Source organism: Sinocyclocheilus rhinocerous, unplaced genomic scaffold (assembly GCF_001515625.1).
Source record: "Sinocyclocheilus rhinocerous isolate Xijiao unplaced genomic scaffold, SAMN03320098_v1.1 scaffold477, whole genome shotgun sequence".
Classification (NCBI taxonomy): Eukaryota; Metazoa; Chordata; class Actinopteri; order Cypriniformes; family Cyprinidae; genus Sinocyclocheilus; species Sinocyclocheilus rhinocerous.
In genome coordinates this window covers 99,975-117,102 of record NW_015648673.1, presented here as the reverse complement: position 1 = coordinate 117,102, position 17,128 = coordinate 99,975, and the positions used below count along the sequence as shown (strand labels likewise).

At 33.8% G+C, this 17,128-nt stretch overlaps 1 protein-coding gene across 1 annotated transcript; it reads left to right on the top strand.

Annotated features, from left to right (window-relative positions):
- Positions 1 to 682: 682 nt before the first annotated feature.
- Positions 683 to 15,568, top strand: tbata (thymus, brain and testes associated). Its single transcript, XM_016514939.1, has 9 exons — positions 683 to 722; positions 980 to 1,174; positions 3,135 to 3,290; positions 4,627 to 4,721; positions 6,983 to 7,147; positions 8,838 to 8,919; positions 11,143 to 11,296; positions 12,776 to 12,810; positions 15,506 to 15,568. The coding sequence occupies exons 2-9, from the start codon at positions 985 to 987 to the stop codon at positions 15,553 to 15,555; spliced, it is 927 nt and encodes a 308-aa protein (XP_016370425.1). The 5' UTR covers positions 683 to 722; positions 980 to 984; the 3' UTR covers positions 15,556 to 15,568.
- Positions 15,569 to 17,128: the final 1,560 nt, after the last annotated feature.

Here is a 17,128-nt window from a genome sequence, read left to right as displayed (position 1 = left end):
GGTGGACATGGTTGTGTTAAATTTGTTATATAATAGTTTATCTAATATGTATCTAATATGTTCCAATTACTTCTGTGCATCCTGTCTGCATGGGCCAATTTATCACAGAGGAATGGTAAATTGAGGTATTATAGTGTATTCTTCATGCTGTAGCATATGTGGTGATGATACTTCATGACTGACGTGCAAAAGTGGAGCTCACAATTGCCATGCAGCAGAAATGTGACGCTGCATTGCATTGGTTAGTTTAGAGTCATGACCTGATTGATTCTTTGAGTGGTTTCCTTGGGTGAACAAATATGTGTATTTACCCTCATGCTTGGTCGATTGACGTTTCTGTGTTTATTTTGGCCTTTGCAGATATTGCATGTCAAATAAGGCAAGTACAAAAATACATTAAAGCAACAAGCAAACAACTGATAGGAGGTCTTGGCATGTGAAAACTGTGTTATAGTTTAGATTCTGTTTATAATAATTTTTCTTAAAATTTTTTATAAAGTGTCAGCCTGATGCTTCAATCTGAAGGAAGGGCCTCAGTGCGCAAACTTAAAGGTTAATGCGTTTACTTGAACTCACGACCGCTTAAAGTGGCTTCAAATAATGCAAAATGAGTAGGTCGAGGTGTTTTAGCAGTCCTCAGCTCTGCTATTGGAGCTTTAGTCTGCTTTGTTCAGAGTCTCCAGGCAACTACAGCAAACATCAGAGGAACACAGTGAACTGAGGTGAGCTGCGCATTTCAAAGTATTCCTAATAATAAATCACACTACCTGTTATAAAACTGACTTTTGCATGAATGAAGACTTTAAAAAAAAAAATGTAAAGAACTTTTGTGTGTCTAAATTGCTAAAATGATGAAGTATTGTCAGTGAAAGTACATGACGTTTGCTTTGTGTCAAAGGAAATGAGTGGAAATGCTTTTATCTCTGACTCCTGGTGAACAGGACTGAGCATTTGGAATGTTTTTCATTTTTTCTTCCAGAGATTATGGAGACTTCGGATGAGCAGGTGAATGAAGCTCAGCCGACGCAGTCTGTGCGTCAGGAGAAAGCGCTGTACGAGACGCCGGGCACGAGCAGGACTTCTACTAGAGGTAGTCTTCGCTTCGGGAGCCTCAGCCATCATTCCTTCTTCTCCAGACACAATCCTCATCCTCACAGAGTCAGACACATGCAAGGTGAGCCGCTCCGGACGCACAGACCTGCATCTGCATGCATGTTCAAAAACACCTTCATGCTTGCGTTTGTCATTTTGAGGAAGCATTTCTATTACAAGGTATTCAGAAATCTGTTCTGGTCAAGATCAGACACTTCTTTTAATTACAATAACTTGATTATTTACGCAATGACAAGAAATTAATAGGTTAAAGAGCTAGTTTGCAATTTTTCAGTGGGGACTGAGTAATCATGCATGAGGATGGGCAACTTCAAAATTTCGTCGTGTATTATTAAATTAAAATACATATGAACATGTATTTACATCAAACTATGGCCACAGAAAGAAACAGTGCATTTGAATATATTCATATTCAGGTTTCACATTTGTGTGTGTGTGTGTGTTTTGTCAGCACTTTCAGATATGTAAGGAAAATGTATAAAATCAGATATTATTAAATTCTGTCTTCATATTGAAGCTCTTGTGTGTTTAATAGTTTTTTTAGTTTTTTTTTTAGGTGTTTTTCATTTAAGGTGTTTTTCGGTGTCACAATTATATATCAACTCAACTATATATCAACAACTTAGATATCTACTAAAAAATTTGCTAAATAAATTCATACTGCAAAAAATGAAAGAAAAAAAAAGATTTTCTTTCTCAGTATTTTATTTTGTTTGCCAGAACAAATATCTTAACATTCTTGAATCAAGATTCATTTAATTAAGAAGCTAAATGATTTTAAGGTAGTAAGTTTTGTTTTCTGGATGAATGAATGAATGAATGAATGACCAAACAAACATTAAATATCTGCCAGTGTGGTCATAAATATAGAGAAAACAAGTTCATTTTTTTCTTGTTTTAAGCATAAACTCACTTATTTTAATATTTTTTTTCAGATAACAAGACTTATGTCATTTTGATTCTGAATGAAATGTATCTTGATTTAAAAATGTTTATATATTTGTACTTGGAAAAAAACAAGATAAAATACCTGTACTGTAGATACAGTAATTTCTCTCATTTTAATTAGGTCCAGAAACGCCAGAAAAAAAACTTTTGCATTTAATGCATGTGTGCAAAATATGATTATTGTCAATCCCAGCAAATTTTCTTCATTAGATGGAGCTGTCAGTCAGTTGTAACTTCTTAATGTTAAATGCTAGATGTTGTCATGACACTGCATTAGTGACAGAAAGTGTTGACACATAATGAGTGATAAAGGCAAGGAGAACATATATTGTGTGATTAAAAGCATGCAGTAGGTAAATGCCTGCAAGATTAATATTCAGAACAAAACATTTATTTCCTCATCTTTTATCCTGTTGTCACAGCACTCGAGACTCACTGCATAGTAAAATATGCCTGTAGCAGCAGGACTCCTGGCATGGAAGGCGTTTTGTGAGGTCTTAGGCTCTATTAGCATAATAAAGGCACCTGAATCTATCAAAAGCCCAGCAGCATTGAATGACTTTAATGAAGAGTTACTGCATAAACACACAGTTTGTCCTCGGGAACAAATGTGACTTACTTCCAACAGCTGACTGCGAGAAAGTGCGAATAAGCAGGTCTGTGTTTCAAAACCAACACAGGTCTGCCTACAAGTTACTAATTTAGACCGTATTCAATGATGATGGAGTGAAATCAAGCACAAACAGGCCTCGGTCTCCTTGGATATATCGACAGCTGCGTTAAAACGACACGAGAATATCAGAGCTCGCAGATTCTCATCACAGATGGTTTCTTTGATGTCTTTCCAGCTACCTTTGATTATCTTGCATTTCTTTAGCAGCTGTTCATAACTTTGCTTTACTGTAATGCTGTGAAGTGGTTTGGCCACAGCAGGAGTCCAGTGCGGTTTAATGATGTTTTTGATCAGGCAGTGCATGGACGCATGGACACATAGTCCCCCGCTGAATCCTGGGAGACTTGAAAGTCTGATCACATTTCCAGCACAGATTTCTAATGGTCTCCTCTTTCCGCAGGGTTGAATGGAAAGCCGGTTTGTACGGTGAATGATGACTGGTACGGCTTCACTCCGCTCTGCCCGCATCCACTCATTAAAAGTCAAGTGTCTGGGAGCCGTTCGTCTGTGTTTCTCACACCTGAGATTGGCTCGGATCGCTCTGGACCACGAGCAGGTACAGATACCGAACACTGAGCGCTGAAAAATATGTTTATTCACCCTGGCCAAACCCATATGACTTTATTTCTTCAGGCAACACAAAAGGAGACGCAAGACTGAATATTCACAGTCTGTCGAGCTCAGAAAAGCACTTTTGTGTCATTTTATGTGAGGAACTTAAAGTTAGGTTATTGATTGAAAATCTCTCAAATTTTATTTGTGATGTTTAAACAGTTTGAGTTTTTAATGTTTTTTTAGTTTTTTGAGTGAAAACACAACATTTGATACATCGAATAGAATGACAACATTTTTAATTTTTACAACAGAGAGAGAAAAATATGCATGCAAATCCAAATTTTTTTGTTCTACTTTTTATTGTTTGTATATATGCACATAATTTTTCTTCCTGTAAAAAGTAAAAAAAAAAAAAAAAAGTTTGACTAATGTTTGACTTTTAAAAAAAAGTTTGAGAAAATATGCACATATAGAAAAACACAATAAATAGAAAGAAAGAAATAAGAAATGGATGTGTATGTTTGCGGAGGTAGTTATATATGCGCATAATGAATATTTCGAATGTTTTAGAGAATCACCAATGCATGGCTTATTCTTTGTTTGACTTTGAATATAAAACTGGGATAGAAGAAAAAAATAGGCCAAAATACCCAAAACAGCTTGTCGAGATTTTAAGGCTTAATTTAGAATTAATACATTTATATATATATATAATTTTTTTAAACAATGTTGCACAAGTTTCTAGCATGAATTGTAACATTGTAACTTGACAAAAAAACTAATGTTCAGCTACTAAATGGTTACTATATATATAACTTAATTAACATTTGTAGATCATCACCATGTTTGAGATTTGTGTGTTCAAGTATCTTAATAATACACTGGCCTCTAGTTTTAAGAGGCAAATATTGCAATGCCCATATCATGTATTAGGTGTTGAAAATCAAACATGAAGATGGAAGATTGTAGTTATTTTTACTTGCATTGCTAAATGCAAAACTTCAATTCCAAAAAATCAATCATTTCAAAAGCAGATATTTAAGTTGTCAGAAACAGTAAATTTAGTTGGAGAGAATTAGTTCTTTTAAAAAATCAAGAGAAATAGGTTGCATTATTATTCTTATTCTTATTATATATTAGTTAGGTGAACCTTTGTAAAGTTAGTTTTTTGTTTTTTTTACTTTTTTACTACCTACCAGTCACATCTGACTATTTAGAAGATCTTTTAAAAAAAAACCTCCAGAAAATGATCCTCAAATATATAAATAGGTGTTTATTTTTTCTCTTTTCGATATTCTCACTTCTGTTTCTTCTTCTTGCTCTCCTTCATCTCTCAGCACTGATTTCTGAAAGCTGGCGTGAGGAACTGAAGGATTTGGCCACTAAAGTCAGTCTTTCAGCGGCGGCTGAGACCCAGCAGGACAAGAGAGAGGTGCTTGACCTTTTACTTGCTGTAGGCGAAACTTCTCATCTTAAGAGTGAAGCACTCGGCTGTACCGCAGTAAAGCCCAGTGCCCTTTATCCACACACAAAGCTTTAAAGCTTCACTTTATTCCTACCCTAACACCTACATCAAACATTTGTTTTTAAGCTTTTAAATTGCAATGACACCTCCCGCATTGCAAAACGCTGCTGTCAGGAGAACAGAGGCTTTGAGCACAATCTGCTGAAAACAGACAAATCAGATCCATCCTTCAGACTGTGTACAGTAACAGAGTCAGATATTAACCAGGTTTTGGTGTAAAATGCAAAATAAGTTCTTTTTAATATGTAAGATTTTATACATTTTGCATTCTAAGCCAAGATCTTGTGCATCTTTTTTTATTTACTTCCCAAATGACTTTAAATCTGATCTGACCATTCAAAAAAAAAAAAAAAAAAAAAAAAAAAAATTTTCAGTTGTGTTTGTAAAAATCAGATTAAGGTCATGGGTGTGATTACTAGTGAATGCATGAACTGATAAAAAATGCATTTAATGCAATGCAATGCACAAAGTTTGTTTATTGATTCGATTGATTCACTGATTTGTTTGTTTGTTTATTTTTAGTGTTTTAGTATGCACTGATTTTTCATCTTTAAAGTTGTTCAAATGAAGTTCTTAGCAATGCATATTACTGATCAAAAATTAAGTTTTGATATATTTATGGTAGGAAATTTACAAAATATCTTCATGGAACATGATCTTTACTTAATATCCTAATGATTTTTGGCATAAAAGAAAAATCTATAATTTTTACCCATACAATGTATTGTTGGCTATTGCTACAAATATACCCCAGCGACTTAAGACTGCTTTTGTGCATATGATAAACTGTATTAAAACAAAGCAAGCAGAAATTAGGCCTACCACACTCTCTTTAATAGCGGAAATCATAATCAAATCAGCCAAGATATTAACAAAATTAAAGGCGTGATTTGACTGATTTTGTTTTAGAGATCAGATTCTAATATCCACCTGTTTTAAGGCCTATGACACACATCATGTGAATTATGGGAGTAAGTTCTGTTAAACTGTAAAAAATTAGCAAAAGCTTTGCTCTATGAATGCAATAATAAGCAAAAATTGGGTACAATGAGCTGACATTGTTACTCACCCTTCAACCATCAAACATTAAAAGGAAATTTAAAAGTGTAAACGCATTAACAAATTACTACAGCAGACCATGAATAACCCCAAAAAGCTCAATTATTCCTGCAGAAGTATTATGGACATGTTAAATTAACCTGTTCATATTATGAATCATATTATGTTCATTAACTGGAACACAGTGTTATCATTTTTCAAAATGATTTCAGTCATTATAACAGATAACAAATATACAACATTCCACATTCCAGTAAACACGGCTAATGGGGATTAGAAGTAAAAGAGGAGACCTTTACATTTAAAGCGTCCCTGTGAAAACAAACCTGAAAAAACGAGATATCCTTTGTGCATTCCAGTTCATTATTAATTAAATCAGGAAAGCAGAGCACAAATGCAAAGTATATGTTGTATTTTTAGTATTGTTAGAGCACAATGTAAAGGAAAAACACCATCATGGTAACACACATGAAACTGAAATAATGCAATAAACATTCATTTAACAACATTAGGTGTAACATACAACCCTAATATACAAAACTGATAAGAAAAAACTAAGAAGAAACATAGTTATTTCAACAACAAAAAAAAACATCAAATATGAAATGTAACGCAGAGAATTCTGGGAATGTCAAAAAACGGTATACTACCGTAAAATGGACGTGTAATGTCCAATACAGTTTTTCACCGTATATAGTAGGGGAATTTACCGTTAACCATTTAACAGGTTTTTACTGTAGCATTTTTACAGTCTTTTACCGTTAAATTCACGGTCATTTTTTACAGTGTAGATATTCCTGTTATACCATTCTGAAAATAGAACATGAAGGAAAATGTTCAGCTCATTCAGTAAAACAGACAGATAAGGATTATTTGTAGCACATCTTTATGATTAGAAATGATTTGTTTTCCCCAAAGAGGAAATGCCTCCCATAATTTTAAAATGCATTAGGCTCGTTTGAAAAAAGGTGGATTGATTCACATGCATCGTGTGTAACATTTTGAACTGGATTAATGGACATATTATGTTAGATGACGCAGAATGAATCATACATGCGTTATTGGAGAATACAGCCAGTCTTTGTGTTTGTCTGTGAATAAACTCAAAGAAACTGACAGATGAGGAAGTTCCTCGCAGGAAGACGCAGTATTCGGCGCAGTCCGGCCGAATCATCCCTGCCTCGTCCTGGGGAGGGAAGAAGCGCAGCAGCAGGACTTCACACAAACGAGCCCAGCGATGGCAGACACAAACCCTGGAGGGCGTGGAGCTCAAGGTAACACACCTGAGCTGATTTACTGAGCTCAGCAATGACATTCTGATGCCACAGTTTGATAGTGAATGTGAGCTCCAACGTTTAATGCAGTAGAAATGAAATCCCGCTTTTTAATTACAATTGCTAGTCACATTTTTGGTAAAGGCATCACCTGATTTATACGACAGATTGCATGTGGTGTTCAGGTCACGTCATACATGCCTTAATTACAGTTGATTAAGGATAAAACTCGATTGATTTTTTGAGCGTCCTCAGAAGTAATGTTTCTATGGAAACACTCTGCAAAATACTAAATAGCATTAATTCCCCTCTTGCAAAGTGTTTCAGAACAAATTAAGTGCATCATGCTGAACGAACTCAAATTAAACACCAAGCAGAAACACACAGCCGGTCAAAAGTTTCGAATAAGGTTTTTTAGACCTTTTTTTTTTTTTGAAAGAAGACTCTTCTGCTCACTGCTCAGACTGAATTTATTTGATCAAAAATACAAGAAAAAGCACTTATATTGTGAAATATTATTACTATTTAATATAATTGTTTTCTGTGTGAATATATTGTAAAATGTAATTTATTCCTGTGATGCAAAGCTGAATTTTCAGCATCATCATTTTCTTTGTGAGGAATAAATGGTGGTCGTTTTCTTAGACTTATTTGATCAGACTGACAAAACTTAATTCATGTCTATACAAAACTGTAGTAAAAAGTGTATTTATTGCACTTGCTGAATTAAGCATGCAATATGTTGCAGATAACCATGTAGCAAACTGCAACTTGAAACTATAAAAATACAATGAAATCTGCAATCTATAAGCACTTATATTGTGAAATATTATTACTATTTAATATAATTGTTTTCTGTGTGAATATATTGTAAAATGTAATTTATTCCTGTGATGCAAAGCTGAATTTTCAGCATCATAGTTTTAAAATGTATTCTGTTTGAAAACAGTTGTTTTAAAATATTACTGTTTTTACTGTATTTTTGATTCAATAAATTCAGCCTTGGTGAGCAGAACAGGACTTTCTTAATTAGTCCAAATGTTTAACAAATAGAGTATGTTTGATATTTTTACTCTCGATGCAGTGTACTCAAATTTTCTTTGTGAGGAATAAACGGTGGTCGTTTTCTTAGACTTATTTGATCAGACTGACAAAACTTAATACATGTCTATACAAAACTGTAGTAAAAAGTGTATTTATTGCACTTGCTGAATTAAGCATGCAATATGTTGCGGATAACCATGTAGCAAACTGCAAATTGAAACTATAAAAATACAATGAAATCTGCAATCTATACAGTGTGCTAATAATTAATTCAGAACGCAGTGTGTCAGGATAGATCCTGAAGCTCTTCTTGTTTGCTCATTTTCAGTTTAGGATATGATGAATATGAAAACGGGATAAGCAATTCAAATATTTAATTACCATTCCATAATTTCAATATTTGGTTAGCTAGTTTTATTCAGTCCTGTGGGAATGAGCTGCCGATATCAGTGTTCACTCTCTCTCTCTCCAGGGTTATTAAAGTTATTCTCATTTTCATTCATTTTTATTTAGTTGAACTTGATGTACTAAAGTGACTAAAACGGAAATAAAAATGATTCTAACTCAAAAGACAAAAACGCAACAAAGTTACTGAAATTTGTATAATCATATCTCAATGCTACTAAATGAACTGTGTTTTTCTCAGGTGCTGGAGCTTTTGTGTCAGATCCTGCAGACTGATTCTCTCTCGATGGTTCAGCAGTGGCTTCTGTTGGCGAGTGACAGAGGTGAACAATTTCCCTTTGATTTAATTGATTGATTTATTAGCAATTAACCAAATAACCGACACATGGTGAATGTTCTGCTTTGAAGAGCATTTAAAGATCTTCATGCTACTATCCTAAACTGACAAAATGTCGTTTTTGCTGATGAAATGTAAAATGCACAATCTCTTTTTCCCCAGAAGATAGACTGAAAGTACTGATTACTTCTAAAGGCTACAGAGTTTGGTGTTTCTCTTGTGTGAAATCTATTGTTCTAATGCAACTTACAAACACTGTAGATATTCAGGAGATGCATGAAATTATTAAGAACCTGAGAAAAGGAAAATAATAATGTATTCAAAAACACAGCCATAAAAGTGAATTGCTCAGAATATTTTAGCTTTATATAAATATGTGATGTCCCTGACTTCACATTGATCTTTGAAGTAGAAAATTCTTTGTTAAATTTAAAATGCTTGAGATGCTTATGCAAACATAAAATGCGATTGCTGTTAATATTTTAACTGTTATTTCATTGCAATTATGTAATCAAACACCTTCATGTGTTTGTGAAATATAAACTTAAAATTGCGAGATGTAAACTCTGAATTGTGAAATATAAACTCAAAATTTGCTAAATAAACTCAGAATTGCTAAATATATTGCGAAATATCAACTCAGGATTGCAAAATATAAACTCAGAATTTCAAAAACTCAGGATTGCAAAATATAAATTCAGAATTGGGAAATATAAACTTAGAATTGCGAGATATAAACTCAGGATTGCAAAATATAAACTCAGGATTGCAAAATATAAACTCAGAATTGCAAAATGTAAACTTAGAATTGCGCAATAAACTCATAATTGCGAAATATAAACTCAGAATTGCAAAATGTAAACTTAGAATTGCGAAATAAACTCAGAATTGCGAAATATATTGCGAAATATCAATTTAGGATTGCAAAATATACACTCAGAATTGCGATCAGGATTGCAAAATATAAACTCAGAATTGCAAAATGTAAACTTAGAATTGCGAAATAAACTCAGAATTGCGAAATATCAACTCAGAATTGCAAAAAATAAATTCAGAATTGCGAGATATAAACTCAGAATTGCAAAACATAAACTCAGGATTGCAAAATGTAAACTTAGAATTGCAAAATAAACTCAGAATTGCGAAATATATTGCGAAATATCAATTTAGGATTGCAAAATATAAACTCAGAATTGCGAGATATAAACTCAGGATTGCGAAATAAACTCAGAATTGCGAGATATAAACTCAGAATTGTGAAATAAACTCAGAATTGCGAAATATAAACTCAGAATTGCAAAATGTAAACTTTGAATTGCGAAATATAAACTCAGAATTGTCACATCTTGTTTTGGATAAGAATAAATTTTTTTTATTTAAATCTAGCTTTATTCGCATTGGCCCATGGAAACCTCTATGAACACACTTGACTTGACTTGGCTAAAAAATCGCGGGGGACGAATTTACGTTTTATTAAAAAGTATTTACGCATTCTACACTCATGGCGCGCAGCCGCAAACACACATTAGGATAGGTTAGATTCCTGCCTCCGTTGCGAGTCCCTATCAAGCACTTTAACAATTCAACTACTCTCTTCTTCTCCTCCTGCCTTGCTCTTCGGCCCGCATCACTCACCGCAGCGCAGAGCAAGCCTGTTCTTGATAGATCTGCTGTGAAAACGTGGGAAAAGCCGACGAGGAAGAAGTTGGGGTGAAGCGATCTTTATATAGGCGGAGCAAAATACTTCATCGCTCCATCTGTATAGCGCATTGTGATTGGATGTTTACGCTGTCAATACAGGAGACAAACCAATGGGCCACTGGCTGCTCGCTGTCCTTGCGTGATGGTTTTCGGCAAAATTCTGACTTTTTCCTCAGAATTCATAGAAAAATGTCAGAATTGTGAGATTAAAAAGTCACAATTACATATGGTTTTATCCTGTGAGGAAAACAGGCGTGCATAGTTATGTGCGTTTAATTTGTCATGAGTAAAAACTGTTTTGTTTGCACTTTGCCTCAATTTATTCAAGTTACTCACGAGATCATCTCTTAAAATAATCACCACCACCACCAACAAAAATACATAATGCAGTACAAACACAAATAGTCCTATTAGTTTCCATTATGGAAACATCAGTGAGTTGAACACTTGGACACGGGCCGCTTGCGTCCTGCAGATGGATGTGCTAATGATGTGCTTCTGCTCTCAGAGAAAGAGCTGGTTCAGGGGTTACTCCAGCAGGCCATGGCCGACTCCAGCTCTCTGACCCAGCAGACGTCTGGATCTGAACTTCTGCCTTTGACGTCTGAAGATCTGCCTGATCACGTGTTCCTCAACTCATCTGTCAGCCGAAGGAAGAGCATGTGCGTGTTTCCAGCAGGGTTTTATTGGAGCTGTCTTAGATTATTGGTAGAATACTGTTCCTAGCTATTTATGCAGTGTACTAATTACTCTCTCTAAAAAGTATTGCATTACTTATTACTAATTACTTTCTAAATCACACATCAGCCTCAGCCAGTTCAACGGTACAAGGATAGACATAGAAGAAATGCTCTTTTAATTCTTTCAAATAAATAATATAAAATTGCATAAATTATTCTTAAACTGACCAAAGTATTTAAAGGAGAAAGTTACAGCTAAAACATTAATTTTAGCATTAGATGTTAATTTTTTGTTACAAAAATACTTTATAGTTTTATGTAGAATTGTTCTATAATCTATACAGTATTTAATGCAATTACATCAAGAGTAACTGTAATTAAAATATGGAATGATTAAGAGCAATCCCTTATATTACATTTTCAAGGTAAATTAATTCAATTATAAAAATTTATTATGCATTATACTCAACATTGCTATTAACTAACAAGAAACTCTGATTAACAAATAAGCTAATTAGTAGTAATAAATTATCTAATAAATACTATTTTTGTAAATACCTCTGAGAGAAAAAGCTAAATATAGTTTCATAAAGCAAACGGAAAATTAATTCTACCATGCAAACAAATGTATTTCTTACTCAGTATTTTTCCCTAGTATTTTTTTATTTGTATTTATCTATCTAGAAATTGAAATCAAAATTAAGTAAGATTATGCTTAAAATAAGCAAAAATATGTCATTGTGGTCAGAAAAATAATCTTATGTTTGTTAGTTTTTTTGTTTTAGTTTTTTATCCTGTCTGCAGATATTTTTCTTGATTTAAGCACAAACTCACTTAATTTTGATGTTTTTTTTCACCCTAGAAAATAAGTCATAATATCTGAAGTCATTTTGCTTTTCAAGTAAATATCTTGTTCTAAGAATTGTTTTATTTTTTATTTATTTATATATTTTTTTTGGACAAAAATACTAAGCAAGCATTTTTTGCAAGTTATAAAGTGGTAACTGACTAGTAATGACTAACTAGTACCCTGATTTAAAAAAATTGGCATAGGAACCATTTTCACTCAGAAATCGTTCTCTCAAATTTCACAAATAATAGCAAAAAAAATTATTATTATTAATAATTATTTGTAATAGTATTCTAAAAGTGAAAAGCATGATAACTCCCTAGTAAAGTAGTCATTTTCATTGTAAGTGTTTAAAGAATTTTGTAGCGATTGTTTTTGGACAGTAATTCCTTCTGAAGGATAATAACTAAGTAGTGCTGACTAATTCATTATTGATAGTTTCTTGTTAGTTAATATGAATTACTACAATGTTAATACTGTGTTACTAATTTGTTCCCGAGTAGTTATCAATTAATGATGGAACGGTATTCTTAAGTGTTACCCCTATCGTCATATGGTTATATGACTATGATTATTAATGTTTCAAGACTTATTATCTTTCTTTTGCACAGTTCACATCCCGAAGAGACATTACAGGACAAACCAGGTGAGGCTTCTGTACTTGTGTCAGATGTTTTGTGAATCGGAGCGTTATTAATACGCCGTTGTCATTCTGAGAGGATTGAGTTCATGACTCCATGTGGGCTGCTTTTGGCAGAGAAGAGTAATGTTGCTCTCAGCTTTGATTAAAACACAATTTGGCTCCGTTTCAAACTCTAGTGAGTCTCCGTCTGCATCAGGGTTCCTGGTTCTGTTTCCATTTCGTTTCAAATGTGCTTCAGCACCTGGCTAGGATTTTCAAGTGAACTCCCAGACTTTGATTAGTGGATTTAAGTGGAACTAGAACTAAAGCTGAAGGAAAGTGACTCTTCAGGACTGAGATTGAGATACACTGTTCACATAGAAAGCTACACTCTTAAACATAAAGGTTGCTTAAGCTTTAATATTCATGTAACCTTTCCATTGCACAAAGCGTTCTTTAGATTATTCAAATGTTCTTTACATTAAAAACGGGTTATTTTAATGGTTCTTTTCTAGTGTTAGTTGATTTTGAAGGATTTTGCCATTTTTCTCGAGGAGTCGACACTAGTAGTGTATATTGGACACAGACTCTGGTTTTTAGTGTCAGACTAGAAGATCAAACGTGTTTGATGTTTTGAGACAATCTTAGAACACACTTTGCACATGTTTCTGTGTTTGTTTGTTTGTTGTTGGTAGTGTTTGCTCCTCTGTAACCGCTTTACAAAGTGGGCAAGTGTGTGATGCCTAGTGTTTTAAAATCTCTTGTATTCCAGCCTTAAAGGAATAGTCCAAAATTACATCTAAAATTTGAAAATTAATCAGATTTGGAGAAATCAGCAATGGATGCTCTGCAAGTGAATGGGTGCCGTCAGAATGAGAGTCCAAACAGCTGATAAAAACATCACAATAATCCACAAGTAATCCACAGCACTCCAGTCCATCAGTTAACATCTGGAGAAGACAAAAGCTGAAACAAATCCAGCATTAAGACATTTTTAACTAAAATATGAGTCCATACTCTATAATAACGCTTCCTCCAGTGAAAAAGTGTTCTGGTCTGAATCAGGAGAGAAATCTGCACAGATCAAGCAGCGTTTAAACAGCTCTAAACAAATATGTGGCTGGATTTTGATGAGAGAGACAACACGAGATGGCCTTTTTTACTGAAAGAAGCATTATTATGAATTATGGACTCGTATTTTAGTTTAAACATCTTAATGCTGGATTTGTTTCAGCTTTTGTCTTCTCCAGATGTTAACTGATGGACTGGAGTGGTGTGGATTACTTGTGGATTATTGTGATGTTTTTATCAGCTGTTTGGACTCTCATTCTGACGGCACCCATTCACTGCAGAGCATCCATTGCTGAGACACTGATGCAATGCTACATTTCTCCAAATCTGATGAAGAAACAAACTCATCCTAATCTTCGATGGCCTGAGGGTGGGCACATTTTCCGCAAATTTCTATTTTTGGGTGAACTTTTCCTTTAAGAAAAGTAGACAGAGACTCCAAAATGACTGATTTGCAGTGGACAGCAACCAAGAGAGTCCAATATTTTGGTGTTAACATATTATTAACAATCTGATATTCTAATAAGAACAAAAACAGTAAAGAATAATATATATATAATATATAATTGGACTGAACTAGAGCTTTTTCAATATTTAATGAATTATATTTATAATTGACATTGCTATATAGTCATCTTGAATTGTTTTTTCTCACACATTCAGTGCAATGCATTATGCTACTGTCTTTTTGAAGAATACATGCAATGCTGCTCTAGAATATTCTGATAAACATAAAAAAAAAAGAAGGCAAACAATGCATTTTTAACTGAACTGACCTATTTTAACAACATCACCTACATTTAGGAACAGATCTCTTGTTATCACCATATAAACTTTAACATATAAACTTTAACAACTAATGAAAAATCTATTAAAGATATCATTAGATCAAATGTTGTGAATTGTGGCTCATAGTTTATATTTGTATCTTTGAGGTTTACATCTACACTCAGAAAAAAGGTACAAAAGCTGTCACTGAGGCAGTGCCTTTTCAAAAAGTAAATTTTTGTACCTTATTTAACCCTAAAGCGTACTTATTAAAGATACATATTAGTATCTAAAGTGTAAATATTAGTACTTAAATGGTTCATATTAGTACCTTTTGAAAGGGTACTGGCACAATACAGCTTTTGTACCTTTTTTGTCTGTGTGTATGTGCTAGTGATCTTCTTCCGGAGAAAACATATTAATGATTGTTCTTGTGTTGTTAAATCTTATTTGTATATTTTATTTAATTATTTTGAAGTGAAATCCAAATTCGAAGTGAAATGCATTTCACCTTGTAGAGAGAACTTGTTTGATGTTAAAAAATAAAGAGATGCATCTTTATACACTGATATCACGATAAATAAGATATTCTGAAAATAGCTGCCAATGAAGCTGGAATCAAGTGAGCGTCGTCCACTACACAGACGTCAGATTCTAGTAAACAAGCACATGAGCGCTTCTGTTTGTGGTTTCTATAGTAATGTATTACAACTAAATGACTATGTCTGTACATATCAGCTCAGACTGATGCTCTGGGTTTCTTCAAACTCAAATGACTCTCAGAATGTTTTCAGGATCTTCTTATAATATTCTTAGAATGTTCACAGGATGTTCTCAGAATGTTGTGTTGTTTGTCTCTGAGTGTCTCTTTCTGTTCTAGAGCGGATCGGAGAGGCAGAAGTTCTCACGCTGTACCCAGAAAACACATAATGCCGCTGGCTGTCATGAACGCAACATCTGCATCTCATGCTACTGAAGTAATTAGCTCGTTTAGCAGTTGTGTAATCGTAATCATCGTAGTGCAATGCAATGTTAATTTTTAATTTCTTGTTAATAAAGCATACAAACAGGTATTTTTCTTAAGTGTATTTATTTTCTGTGGAAGTCACGTCTCTTGTGAAATGCCACAAGTCAGGCAGCAAATTAAACAATTTAGACAGTTTAGAGCTCAAATAACTATATTTGCATGGAATATACTGTAAGCGCTTTAACACACATTTCTGCACATTTCTTCTAGAAGATCTTAGGCTTCCATTACTGTGCATTATTGTAATCACAGTTGGTATATGGTTTAAATTTAAAATACTTTCAATTGATAATCATGTTGTTTTGAATCCAGAACATTCAATTGAAGTAACAAGTTAGGCAAAAAGGCCAATTCTGTCATCATTTACTCATGAATGTTATGATGCTTTACACTATTTTCATTTTGCACTGTTTTAATTGTACGCAGCAATGCTGCAATTGCTTTGGCAACACAAATGTAAAAATATTTGCAATGCCAATAAAGCACCTTAAAGCTGAAATGTAAAACTACTCAGGAGATTTCAAAGTCATACGACTTGATTCACTATGATTTTCAGTGAATAGCGACCTAAATTATACATCTTCAGCCTTTCATTTCTATTCGTTCCTCATTATTCAGACTGTATAATCATCATATATCCCTCTGTAATTTTAGGGGAGTGAATAATGAAAGTCTGCAGAGCGGAGCATCAATGGCATGCTTTATTCTTTCTTTAATTGAACTGTCAGTTTCTAAACTCTAGGTCGCAGACACAATCAGAAACAAGTGCTGAGAAATCAGACATCAGGAATAAAAGTGTCCCGACCGAGCGCATTAGTGCATGAATATCTAAAAGCAGGTCTTTCTGTCAGTGCATTGAAAGTCTTTTACACTCACTCCTGTGTTTCAGACAGATTCACACTCTGGCCATCAATATAAAGCTCAAATGGCTGTGTTTCTCACATAAAGGCTTATGTAACTTCAGAAGACATGAATATTAGTCATATTTTATCTTATGACTTCTCACAGACTGTGTTTGTACCTCAAAGGAAACTTGTTTCAGACCCAAAACAGTGCATTTAATGATCCGGGACAAATGAGGTGTAATGATGATGTTTGTGTTTTGAAATTCGCCCTCTGAAGTGCACACTAAACCCAACCTCATGCACAAATCCCTTCTGGACGCAGCAGGAGATGTTTTGCATTTTGCAGTAATGTATGTTGTAAATGTTATATTGAAAAGCTTCTGTTTCACTACAAGATCTCAGGGACTGAATGCATCAGTTTGATCAAAGATGTGACATTAATATGTGAATGTGAAGAGCTTGATGTATAATTGACTTTCTTTCAAAGAATGATAAATACTATCTGATTTCTAAAGTTATTCATGGGTGAATCTCACAATACCAGTCAAGAGATATTATTTACCCTAATTCAATTCAATAAATTTATATTCAATTCTATATATACATGTATACACACACACACACACATATA

Coding starts and splice junctions, on each gene's coding strand:
- tbata (XM_016514939.1), top strand. CDS start 985: ATGGAGACTTCGGATGAGCAGGTGAATGAAGCTCAGCCGACGCAGTCT. Junction 4,722..6,982: donor CCCAGCAGGACAAGAGAGAG/GTGCTTGACCTT, acceptor ATAAACTCAAAG/AAACTGACAGATGAGGAAGT. Junction 12,811..15,505: donor GACATTACAGGACAAACCAG/GTGAGGCTTCTG, acceptor TTTCTGTTCTAG/AGCGGATCGGAGAGGCAGAA.